Source organism: Osmerus mordax, chromosome 7 (assembly GCF_038355195.1).
Source record: "Osmerus mordax isolate fOsmMor3 chromosome 7, fOsmMor3.pri, whole genome shotgun sequence".
In the NCBI taxonomy this organism is placed as follows: Eukaryota; Metazoa; Chordata; class Actinopteri; order Osmeriformes; family Osmeridae; genus Osmerus; species Osmerus mordax.
Genome location: NC_090056.1, coordinates 20,855,156 through 20,867,655, shown reverse-complemented (window position 1 = coordinate 20,867,655; position 12,500 = coordinate 20,855,156). Strand labels below are relative to the sequence as shown.

The window sequence follows — 12,500 nt, the reverse complement described above, 5'->3', positions numbered from 1 at the left end:
AAGTAGCTTCATAGAATGTACGGTTTATGAAAAAAGAAGACAGAGAATTGCTGCAGTAAAGGCTTACTTTGCAACAGGACATTAATATGCAATATAGCTGCCATTTACAGTATTTCATCAGTTACCCTAGCTCTGGCCCTTCTCTGAGCACCACCAGGCATTCTAACTCCTCTCCCTCTCCCTTACCCTTGCCCCACTCCTCTCCCTTGCCCCACTCCCTTGTCCTGGTACTTGTCTTCCTCTCCCTCCTGCAGGCATTATTCTTACTTTCTTCATGTTGCTCTATATTGTTCTTTTTCCACACAAGATCAGCCCAAAGATGTCCTCTTTGTATACCATATGGTCATGCGATTGAAAGAACCTCAACACCTGAGTTCCTAGTTGGGAATCAGCTGTGATTTATTTGCATAACTTCAACCAGCTGTTACTCAGTAGCAATGGAATAACATACAGGATATATATTTGTGTTTCAATTCACAATATGAACAGCTGTTAACTTTGACTTTAGCCAATAAGTGAGGTTTAGAACATGATGTTATCTGTTCTGACAAAGTGTGAAAGCATTGGTAAATTGGGAAGTACAAATCGATTGATTTGGTCTTTGTTGAGCTTGTGTGTAAAAGAAGTTCAAGCATTTTAAATGTGTGTTTACTCTATGCATTTTGTGTCAAAGCAACAAGAAATGTGTTAATTGTATAGCCTACACAGACGGATGTTGTGCTAACTGGGTCAAAAATTGTCATAGCGATTGTAAAAAAACTGTAATATGTTGTTGATGTTCTGTGGTTGCCAGGTTTGTAAGGAGACCTGAGTGCGGTTGCCAGGTTTGTGAGGTGAAGCATCATGATTGAGCTGGGTCTGGCGGACGGCAGCCTGATTGACGAGCTGGTGGAGCTGACGGCACAGAGCCTGACCCAGCTGGAGATCAACGAGCACTTCAACGTCGTCAAGGAGATCGGCCGGGGCAAGTACGGGAAGGTGCTGCTGGTCACACATCGCTGCAGAGGTGAGGCATTCTGGGAAATACCAAACTCTGTGGAATTATCCAGGTTCTGTTGTTGTGGTTTGAAGGGGGCCTAGCTCATGGGATGAGTGCGTACTGTGTAGAAATACAGATATCCTTCAAATGATCCAGTTTTTTGTTGTTGTAGTGGTTGTGTTGTGGTTGTGCTTGTGCTGTGGTTGTGGTTGTGCTGTGGTTGTGCTTGTGCTGTGGTTGTGGTTGTGTTGTGGTTGTGCTTGTGCTTGTGCTGTGGTTGTGGTTGTGCTGTGGTTGTGCTTGTGCTGTGGTTGTGCTTGTGCTGTGGTTGTGCTGTGGTTGTTGTTGTGTTGTGGTTGTGCTTGTGCTGTGGTTGTGCTTGTGCTGTGGTTGTGGTTGTGGTTGTGGTTGTGGTTGTGCTGTGGTTGTGGTTGTGGTTGTGCTGTGGTTGTGCTTGTGCTGTGGTTGTGGTTGTGGTTGTGCTTGTGCTGTGGTTGTGGTTGTGCTGTGGTTGTGGTTGTGGTTGTGGTTGTGCTTGTGCTTGTGCTTGTGCTGTGGTTGTGCTTGTGCTGTGGTTGTGCTTGTGCTGTGGTTGTGGTTGTGGTTGTGCTGTGGTTGTGGTTGTGGTTGTGCTTGTGCTGTGGTTGTGGTTGTGCTGTGGTTGTGTTTGTGGTTGTGCTTGTGCTGTGGTTGTGGTTGTGCTGTGGTTGTGCTTGTGCTGTGGTTGTGGTTGTGTTGTGCTTGTGCTGTGGTTGTGGTTGTGTTGTGGTTGTGGTTGTGGTTGTGCTGTGGTTGTGGTTGTGGTTGTGCTGTGGTTGTGGTTGTGCTGTGGTTGTGCTGTGGTTGTGGTTGTGTTGTGGTTGTGCTGTGGTTGTGCTTGTGCTGTGGTTGTGCTTGTGCTGTGGTTGTGGTTGTGCTGTGGTTGTGGTTGTGTTGTGCTTGTGCTGTGGTTGTGCTGTGGTTGTGCTGTGGTTGTGCTTGTGCTGTGGTTGTGCTGTGGTTGTGCTTGTGTTGTGGTTGTGGTTGTGCTGTGGTTGTGCTTGTGTTGTGGTTGTGTTGTGGTTGTGGTTGTGCTGTGGTTGTGGTTGTGGTTGTGCTGTGGTTGTGGTTGTGCTGTGGTTGTGGTTGTGTTGTGGTGCAGATCAAGACGTCAGCAGGTTCAAGGAAACCTGTTTGTAGCTTTGTTTACTGGTGATGTTTTCTGATTGGCTTTTCCCTCTGTGTAACTCGAGACATCTACAGCCGTGGCCGAAAGTATTGGCAAGTATTTTAAGAGCAGATTGACTGCTGTAAAAGAGGGGACTATTTGCAAAAATATATGAAATGTGCCTTATTGTATTCCAGGAGTCTATAGAAACATGTGAAAACATTTTCCTCAAATACTGAACCAGCAAACTTTGCAAAAAACAACATTTGTCACGACTATATCATCTCAGTACGCCTGCGCCTGGCGGGACAATCCCTTATTTCTCAGCGTTAGAAACGGTTGAAAGGCGTGAGTCTCGTGGAGGATGCGTGAGACTTGAGAGCCCTGCGTTTAGCAGAGTTTTTCTAGGTTTAGACACTTGAAACTTGAACTTCAACAGAGTTCACTTGAACTGAACCATCGAGGGGACATGTCCCACACATGTATGATGAAACCAACATCCCTGACTCACTTATACAGATCGATTAGATCAATAAGAAATTGATTTAATCAAATAAAATCGAGTCTTATTGAAGCCCAGTTCAGTTTGAATCATCTGGACTCAAGCTCCGTGACCAGGTGTCCTGTGTTGCAGGGACTCCCATGGCACTGAAGGTGATGCCCAAGGCCTCCACCCGCCTACTGGCCTTCCTGAGGGAGTACTGCATCTCCCTGCACCTCTCCCGTCACCCCTGCATCGTGGGGCTGTTCGGCATCGCCTTCCAGTCACAAGATCACTATGGCTTCGCCCAGGAGCTCGTCATTGGACGGGACCTGTTCGCTGTCATCCAACCAAAAGTGAGGGAGGTTTGCGTTTCCGTACGAACTGTAGATTTTGTTGTTTATGTAGTTTCTCTCTTTTAGTCGTTTGCTTCTCTCCTTTCGCTCTCTGATCCTTCTTTTTTTCTCCTTTCTCTGCCTCCCCCCTCCCCCCTTCCCCTCCCCCCTCTCCCCTCCCCCTCCCCCCTCTCCCCTTCCCCCTTCCCCTCCCCTCCCCCCCCTCAGGTGGGCATCCCAGAAGCATCAGTGAAGCGCTGTGTCCTCCAGATCTCCAGCGCTCTGGAGTTCATCCACGCCTGTGGCCTGGTGCACCGAGACATCAAGCCTGAGAACATCCTCCTCCTGGACCAGCTCTGCTGCCGGGTCAAGCTGGCCGACTTCGGCCTGGCGCAGAAGACAGGAACCCTGATCCGCTCCATCACCGGGACACTCCCCTACATGTCCCCGGAGCTGTGTGCCCTGGCTCCAGGGGAGGGGGACGGCCAGGCCCAGCCCCTCAGTGTGGAACCCAGCCTGGACACCTGGGCCCTGGGCGTGGTGCTGTTCTGCATCCTCACCGGGTACTTCCCCTGGGAGCGCTGCTCTCCCGGAGACGACTTCTACCAGGAGTACGCCGACTGGTGGAGGACGAGGGCGGCGTCGCAAGCCTACGAGAAACAGGAAGAGAAGGAAAGAGGAGAGGGGAGACAGGAAGAGGAGAAACGGGAAGAGGAGGAGGGAGGAGAGGAAGTCCCGCCCCTCTGGCGGAGGTTCACGCCGGTTGCCATGGAGATGTTCGCCCGTCTGATGGCGTTGGAGGCGGGGCAGAGGTGCGATGTACAGGAAGTGAGTTTGTACGTGGAGAAGGACTGGATCAAGGAGGCGTTCGTTAACGGGCAGACGGAAAGCGGAGGGGGCGGGGCTAATGCTCAAAGCGGGTAGGACAAGCCCCGCCCACCTGGAGAAGGTGGAGTTTGAGGAGAAACCACCCCTACTTCCCTCCCTTTCCCTCCCTTCCCCCCCCTCTCTCCCCCCTCTCCTCCACGCCCCCACCACATGGACGTTTAAAGTGAACAATTTCACACCAGCGTTTTTACATTTGTTTTACCCAGACAGCAGTGTAACACGGATCAACAGAGTTCATGGTTCAGGGATCAGGGATCACACTCCGTGTGGTTGGGTCAGGGTGTGTGTGTGTGTGTGTGTGGTCTGCAGAGTTCATAATTCAGGCATTGTGCACTGAACCTGTGAGATCTTGATCTGCAGTCAAATGCAAAGAAACTGTACAGATGACTAAATAGTTGGGCTGTGAAATGATTAAAAAAAATTATCAAATAATCGCAGGTTTCTGTGGATTAATCATGATGAATCACATACTACCGATTTTTTCGGTATATGTGTATATTGTGCGTCTTTGCGGTGCTTTGATGCTCGAGTCCCCCGTTGCCACTCGCAAAACTTCGGTGAACCCCTCGTCCTCAACAATATTAATCGGTCTACAGTTTTTTGCAATCCATTTGGCAACTGTGCTAGTCAACTTGTCCAAGGCAGACTTAATGAGGGGCCTACGCTGTTCAGTGAGGGTGGTTTGGCGCATTTCACTTGAACTCCCCTCGCCGACCAACGCATGTTTGGCGTCGAGGTGGTACTTTAGGCTGGTATTGATAATGTCTTCCCGCAGAATGTGCATATCACTTTGGTTTTATTGAATGTTCCATCTTTGTTTTTTTGGAACACAAACTTCCCATCCAAAAGGTCCCTCAGGTTCATCAGATCTATCCATGTTTTGTTTGTTTGTTTGGATAGCAGCTGCCGTCTGGCTGCATTAGAACAGCAACTAGTGCAGTAGTGGAATTGTGGGTATTACGTTAAATGCGTAAAAAACAACAACTAATTAATCCTGTAATTTCATCATAACGTGTTAACACATAATTTTTCAGGAGGAGACATCTAGGTATTACCAGTTAGCTGGGACACTGAGTGAGTGTAAGCGCACTGTGTTCACAGGATGTAGTTATGGGAATAATTATGGATTGAATAGGTATTTACATGGGGATGGAGGGTGTTTATGCATTATGCAGTGTTCTAGATCTCTTGGGAGGGTATCGCTCAGTGTTCTAGATCTCTTGGGAGGGTATCGCTTAGTGGGAGGGTATCGCTCAGTGGGAGGGTATCGCTCAGTGGGAGGGCGTTAGAACTCAGATCCAGAGATCACAGGGTTCTATTATGTTCTCGCTTTGGATGAAGATTTTCTGTTGAAAGAATATGTTACTATTTATGTATTATATTATTATATTGAATACTGAATATATTGTTATTTAGGCCTAACTTCTCTATAAAGTAGGACGTTGTACACTTCTGACTGTGTGTCCTGAGAAGCACAAGAAACAGCAGTTATCGCTCAGTGGGAGGGTATCGCTCAGTGTTTTAGATCTCTTGGGAGGGTATCGCTCAGTGGGAGGGTATCGCTCAGTGTTTTAGATCTCTTGGGAGGGTATCGCTCAGTGGGAGGGTATCGCTCAGTGTTCTAGATCTCTTGGGAGGGTATCGCTCAGTGTTCTAGATCTCTTGGGAGGGTATCGCTCAGTGTTCTAGATCTCTTGGGAGGGTATCGCTCAGTGTTCTAGATCTCTTGGGAGGGTATCGCTCAGTGTTCTAGATCTCTTGGGAGGGTATCGCTCAGTGTTCTAGATCTCTTGGGAGGGTATCGCTCAGTGTTCTAGATCTCTTGGGAGGGTATCGCTCAGTGGGAGGGTATCGCTCAGTGTTCTAGATCTCTTGGGAGGGTATCGCTCAGTGTTCTAGATCTCTTGGGAGGGTATCGCTCAGTGTTCTAGATCTCTTGGGAGGGTATCGCTCAGTGGGAGGGTATCGCTCAGTGTTCTAGATCTCTTGGGAGGGTATCGCTCAGTGTTCTAGATCTCTTGGGAGGGTATCGCTCAGTGTTCTAGATCTCTTGGGAGGGTATCGCTCAGTGTTCTATATCTCTTGGGAGGGTATCGCTCAGTGGGAGGGTATCGCTCAGTGTTTTAGATCTCTTGGGAGGGTATCGCTCAGTGGGAGGGTATCGCTCAGTGTTTTAGATCTCTTGGGAGGGTATCGCTCAGTGGGAGGGTATCGCTCAGTGGGAGGGTATCGCTCAGTGTTCTAGATCTCTTGGGAGGGTATCGCTTAGTGGGAGGGTATCGCTCAGTGGGAGGGTATCGCTCAGTGGGAGGGCGTTAGAACTCAGATCCAGAGATCACAGGGTTCTATTATGTTCTCGCTTTGGATGAAGATTTTCTGTTGAAAGAATATGTTACTATTTATGTATTATATTATTATATTGAATACTGAATATATTGTTATTTAGGCTCTAACTTCTCTATAAAGTAGGACGTTGTACACTTCTGACTGTGTGTCCTGAGAAGCACAAGAAACAGCAGTTATTGGGATCTGTACCTGTAGTAGCCTGCTTCTGTCGCGGGGACGACATCTGAACGCAGGCGTCCTCCCTGGGGGGGGTGGGGAGGGGGGGTCACTGTTTTTCAGAGTGCTTTTGAAAATAAACACACGCATCTTTCATCTCCACACTCAGGACTTTCATGCTGTCTCCTGGGAGGGTCAGATGTCTCTCTCTTCCTGACACGCACACGCACACTCCCTGCCCTCTTCACCTTCTGACAGCATCTCTCTAAATCCTCTCTCTCACTTTCTCTCTCTCCCCTCTCCTTACTTTCTCTAAACCCTTTCTGTCCCCCCCCTTTACATTAATCAATCTCTCCCCCTTCCTCCCCCTCTCTCCCCTCCTCCCCCCTCCTCCCCCCTCCTCTCCTCTCTCCCCACCTCTCCTCTCCTCCCCCCTGCCCCCTCTCTCCCCACCTCTCCTCTCTCCCCCCTGCCCCCTCTCTCCCCTCCTCTCCTCTCTCCCCACCTCTCCTCTCTCCCCCCTGCCCCCTCTCTCCCCTCCCCTCCTCTCCCCCCTCACCCCCAGTCTCAGCTGCAGCTGGCTCTGTAGTGACGGACATCCTGCCCCTACTCGGGAGTGTTGTGGGAGCATGGGGGAGCGGGAGAGAGGAGGGGAGAGAGGGGGGAGGAATCCTGGCATCATGCTTCACAGCATACTTGGCGTGTTACACTAACTAGGGTCATGTTTCGGCCCTGCGGGGGAGCGAGGGGGGGTGACATGGGACTCCTCTGCAGTACAAGCCCCGCCCCCCTCTGTGGTTCAGAACCAGACACATTCTAGTCACACTCCAACATGCTGATAACAAGACCGTCTATGGAGACGTGTAAATGTATACACATATTTGGGACAAAAGACGTAGCAAGTACTGGTTTTGTTCATGTAGCACACTCTTTTAATCCAAAGTGATGTACAGTGAGCTACAGCCGCCCCCCTCCTCCTCTAGATAGGCCCCCCTCCTCCTCTAGATGGGTCCCCCTGATCCTCCTCTAGATGGGCCCCCCTGATCCTCCTCTAGATGGGCCCCCCTGATCCTCCTCTAGATAGGCCCCCCTGATCCTCCTCTAGATAGGCCCCCCTGATCCTCCTCTAGATAGGCCCCCCTGATCCTCCTCTAGATGGGTCCCCCTGATCCTCCTCTAGATAGGCCCCCCTGATCCTCCTCTAGATAGGCCCCCCTGATCCTCCTCTAGATAGGCCCCCCTGATCCTCCTCTAGATAGGCCCCCCTGATCCTCCTCTAGATAGGCCCCCCTGATCCTCCTCTAGATGGGTCCCCCTGATCCTCCTCTAGATAGGCCCCCCTGATCCTCCTCTAGATAGGTCCCCCTGATCCTCCTCTAGATAGGCCCCCCTGATCCTCCTCTAGATAGGACCCCCTCCTCCTCTAGATAGGTCCCCCTCCTCCTCTAGATATGCAGGACTACGTGAAGCTGCTGTTGGTTCCAACCCCAGACACTCAGCCATATGAATACCTGCGCTAGACGTGACCACTAGCCTGTTTGCGCTGAGCAGGTTATTGTGGTCTCTCTTTGGAGAGATCTAGTTGACCAAAATACCAACTGGCGTGTCATCGCTGTACATGTCCCTTAAATAGTTTCGAGCGGTTCAGGGTGTGAAGTTACCTGTCAACAAGGCCATCATTGTTGTGGAAAATCACCTCATTCCTTTGGATAAAAAAAGATGATTAACACATTTTATCCATGGACAGAGATGGGAAGTAACAAAGTACAAATACTTTGTTATTGTACTGACGTATATTTACGCTTTTCACAATTTATTTTTCTGATATTTTTGAAAAAAAGGTTTGAAAAAATATTCTGAAAAAGGTTTCTAAAGGTTTAAAAGATATTTTCGAAAAACCTTTCTCCAAAACGTTTTGAAAGTTTGAAAAAGTATTTTCAAACAAAAAATTATAAAAATAATCTTGCATTATTGATGAGGACTCTACTATACTCTACTGTACTCTGCTTTAATATACTCTGTTTTAGGTTTCTCTGTGCTCCTCCTCCTCTGCTGTGCTTTACTGTTTGTTGACTGTTTCAAAATTCAAAAGGTTGAAAACATATTTTCGGAAAAAGTTTTTCCAAAATGTTTTGAACATTGTATTTAAAAAAAATAAGTTTGGAAAGGTTGAAAAATATATATGTAAAAAAGGTTTTTACAAAAAAGTTACAATTAAAAGTTTTTAAAGGTTTAACAAATGTTTTCGAAAAAAAGTTTAGAAAAAAAAGTTTGGAAAGGTTCAAAAGGTAAACGTTTGCATCATTGATGAGTACTTGATGAGGTCTCTATTTTACTCTGCTCTGCTTTACTCTACTCAGATGTAGGCTTCTCAGTTCTCCTCTCCCTTCTCCTCCCCTCCTCTCACTTTGTTTGTTTTTTAAACATTTTCCAAAAAACATTTTTCGAAAGGTTGAAAAGAAAATACCAGCGAAAATTACCAGCGTGACACTAAAACAGGTAATGGCTACTTTTTACCTAAGTATGTCAGAGCCCATACTTCTTTACTTTAACTTGAGTGAAAAAGCGTTGTCAGTACTTTTATAGAGACTTTTTAAACAGAGTCTTTCTCCCCCTCTCCTTCTCTCTCTCTCTCTCTCTCTCTCTCTCTCTCTCTCTCTCTCTGTGTGTTCTCATGCTCATGTCAGCGCATGGCCAGCTGCTCATAGTCATTAGGGAGAAATGCGTCTCAGAGAGTCTGCTGTAGTCCGGTACATACGAAAGCCTCATTAAAATACTGTAACACACGCTCGCTCAGCCACAAGTAACCATGTACGAGCTGGTGGCGGGAACAGCATTTGGGTTAGTTCGCCTGACTTGGGTGTCAGTGCTTGTCAGTGGCAGCTACACACACACACACACACACACACACACACACACACACACACACACACACACACACACACGCGCACACACGAAGAGAGAAAAGCAACACTTAATTTACTAACGTTCAATCTCTTAATGAAGACTCTGCGGTCGTGATCGAATTTCATCGCGTGGTTTAGTTCAACAGCTGGTTTTTAAACGGCTGGAGGTTCTTGTCGCTCTGTAACAGCACATTCCTCCAGAGAGACGGCCTCGCGGTAAATCGCCTCTCATGCTGTGTATCAAACTATAGCGTTTCATAAACATACAGTTTAATACACAACACCTGAGAAGTTTCCAGCGTCCCAGAAAGAATGTGACGGTCAAGATCTACTGAACTCAGAATCACGTTCTGGTCGTTATGTTGTCATCGTCTCTTATTCTCGAGTTGCCGCCCTGCTAGCTTTTGTAATAAAACTACAACGACAAAACAAGTATTAAAGCTTCTGCTTTAATGTTTAAAACCGTGTCCAATATAAATGTAACAACATTATCTCATATTTTAAAATGTGCATTAAGAATGAATAGGAAAACAGTTTGTTCTGCTTTGAGACAGTTTATCATGCAGATAAGTTGAAGAGGATAATCAAAACCTTAAAACTAAGAGTAAAAAACATTTAAAAACTACATAAACTATTAAAATGGAATGAAATTACAGCAAAGGTCCATCGAGATTACTACACTGTTAACAATAATTATATCAAACCTAAGCAAATCTAATGAATGTCATACATTGTAAAAGCCATACTAAAAAAGGCCAATGAGAAACATGCGTGGCTGTGATGGTAACGACTGCGTGACAGCTGTGGCCGTGAAGCAGCCAAACAACAGCTAATAAATCATGTTTCCTGTCTGGCAGGAACTTCTTTTTCGCTAGGTCATGTTCCAGAAATGCGTGTGTTCCGCAGACGATAGCGCTGATGCGCATCACGTAGCTACTCCACTGATGTGCGGTGAATTTAAACCCATGGATTCGTTTCACAGCTTGGAGCGTGTTGTCTTAGAGACCGACATGGATGTCACGTCATGTTGTTTCGCTTCGAAGCATTACAAAAACCACCAGACATGGTTACAGTTGCTGCCTGTGACTCGCTTTGGATACAAGCGTTTGCTAAATAAAAAATCATAAATGTAAAATAAAAATACAATGGGCTTAGAGAGACACGGAAACAGTTAGGAACTGCCATACTCCTAATTACATGTTTAGTAAAAAAAAAAGGATTATTTATCTCTATATCAAAATAATAATACAAATATTAAAGCAATAATCATATTATTACATATATTCATAATTTAAATATAACCTTGTGTATATCAAGCCCAATGCATAGTTTGTTGAAGAAGTGTTAATCTACACACCAGCAGAGTGTGTTTAAACCTGATCACCCCCAGCCTCTATCTACACCCACTGGTCTGGCTTTAGGTAACCTTCCTCATCCTCCTCCTCCTCTGCTTCTACGTCACCATGGCGACCGTTCGGCTGTCCTGGCTCATCGTCATGGTGATGTTGCGGGATGTCGGGGATCTCATGGACCAGGACGGCCTCCTCTATGATTGCCATGGGGATGGAGCTGACGTCGTCATAGCTACCCTGGGAGTCCTCCTGCTGTACCTCGAAGGAAGCCGGCTCTGCCAACAGGTTCACTGCACAACATGGAAACACAACAAGACGCATGATCTACCATGTAACTACCTAGCAACACTTTACATGAAGGTTACATTAACTACCATGTAACTACCTAGCAACACTTTACATGAAGGTTACATTAACTACCATGTACCTACACAGCAATCCCCATGGTAAAAACATTGTAATTACACAGGAACTGCAATGTGATTAAAAGGTTGTAAACGTAACTTCTGCATTAATACACCAGCTTTATAACACTCCATAACTCGATGGACAAGCACAACCACAGCACTGGTGATCTCGCGGCTGAGCTGCCCTGGTTACCATGGCTGCGGTCCTCCTTGGTTACGGCCGGTCCACCGGCGGTGAGGGTCTGGGCGGCAGCGTCGTCCTCCCCAGCGATGTCGTCGTAGGACGGGGAGGAGTCAGAGGCTCTGCGACCGTTCACTCCTGCACGAGGAGAGAGCTGCTGATGAGTGTTTCACCTTCATGTTCTAGCACATGTGAAACACCCATCCTGCACATGTGAAACACCCATCCTGCACATGTGAAACACCCATCCTGCACATGTGAAACACCCATCCTGCACATGTTAAACACCCATCCTGCACATGTGAAACACCCATCCTGCACATGTGAAACACGCACATTTTACATCCGAAACACCCACATTGTTCGTCTGAAACTCACAACACTGAAACACCTGTCAGTCATGTTAACTCGCCCAGGGTCAGGGTCAGGGTAAACTCACCCAGGGTCAGCATCAGGGTCAGGGTTAACTCACCCAGGCCGGTCAGGGTGTCCATCTGGTTGAGGTCTGGCTCCTCGTAATCTCCACTCTCAAAAGACGACTGTTTCCTTACGGACCTTCCTAAACATTTAACTGTGGAGAGATTTTTACTCTGGGTGTCAGTGCATCGACTTTCGTTTAATCTCATCTATACTTGTTTATCTAATTTAAACTATTTATTACTGATGAGTAAATAAAAAGAACTTGTTTTTTATTCTATTTATTTAGACAACATTTTGCATCTGGGTAGTAACATCTAGGAGAACTTGACTGCAGATCAAGAGGTCAACCGGTTCAAATCCCAACTGTACTGTAGGTAAATTTGGATAAAATTGTTGTGTACATGTTTGTACAGTCTCCATCAACCTGCTGTCACACTGCCCTCTGGCCCCCCCTACTGGCTACAATCCTAACATGCATTAATTTCTTAAATCACTTACAGTATTTTAAGAATTCATTTGGAATGAGTATTTAAAAAAATATAGACAATATACAATATCTAGTAAACTCTCCAGTAGAATAACCTGTAAGACGATACAGATTAGAGTTGTATGGAACATAATCTAGTTAAATATATAGCAGGTTAACGAAAAATGTAGTGCAATCTATGGTATCATACATTTTAAGGTAGTACAATCTATAATACAGTTCCATGTAAATATTTACAATCCAGTCAGTCTGGAGAAAACACTAGAGTAGTAGATCATGATGTAGACCAGGGTCTCTAACCCTGCTCCTGGAGAGATACCTGCCTTTAGACCAGGGTCTCTAACCCTGCTCCTGGAGAGATACCTGCCTTTAGACCAGGGTCTCTAACCCTGCTCCTGGAGAGATACGTGCCTTT

General features: G+C 46.6%; 2 protein-coding genes across 2 annotated transcripts in view; one reads left to right on the top strand and one right to left on the bottom strand.

Annotated features, from left to right (window-relative positions):
• The first annotated feature begins 842 nt into the window (after window positions 1-842).
• Window positions 843-4,224, top strand: si:dkey-8e10.3 (serine/threonine-protein kinase SBK1). Its single transcript, XM_067240365.1, has 3 exons — window positions 843-1,006; window positions 2,761-2,963; window positions 3,171-4,224. Exons 1-3 carry the CDS (start codon window positions 844-846, stop codon window positions 3,864-3,866), a joined length of 1,062 nt encoding a protein of 353 aa, XP_067096466.1. The 5' UTR covers window position 843; the 3' UTR covers window positions 3,867-4,224.
• A 6,411-nt stretch (window positions 4,225-10,635) lies between these two features.
• The window catches only part of LOC136945536 (scavenger receptor cysteine-rich type 1 protein M160), a 20,908-nt gene continuing 19,043 nt past the window's right edge, over window positions 10,636-12,500 (bottom strand). Inside the window, exons 19-21 of the mRNA XM_067239420.1 lie at window positions 11,618-11,749; window positions 11,191-11,316; window positions 10,636-10,880 (exon numbers count right to left, since the gene is read on the bottom strand). Coding sequence (XP_067095521.1) covers window positions 10,636-10,880; window positions 11,191-11,316; window positions 11,618-11,749 — 503 coding nt within the window. The remainder of the gene's footprint in view (window positions 10,881-11,190; window positions 11,317-11,617; window positions 11,750-12,500) is intronic.

Coding starts and splice junctions, on each gene's coding strand:
- si:dkey-8e10.3 (XM_067240365.1), top strand. CDS start 844: ATGATTGAGCTGGGTCTGGCGGACGGCAGCCTGATTGACGAGCTGGTG. Junction 1,007..2,760: donor GGTCACACATCGCTGCAGAG/GTGAGGCATTCT, acceptor CCTGTGTTGCAG/GGACTCCCATGGCACTGAAG. Junction 2,964..3,170: donor TCGCTGTCATCCAACCAAAA/GTGAGGGAGGTT, acceptor CCCCCCCCTCAG/GTGGGCATCCCAGAAGCATC.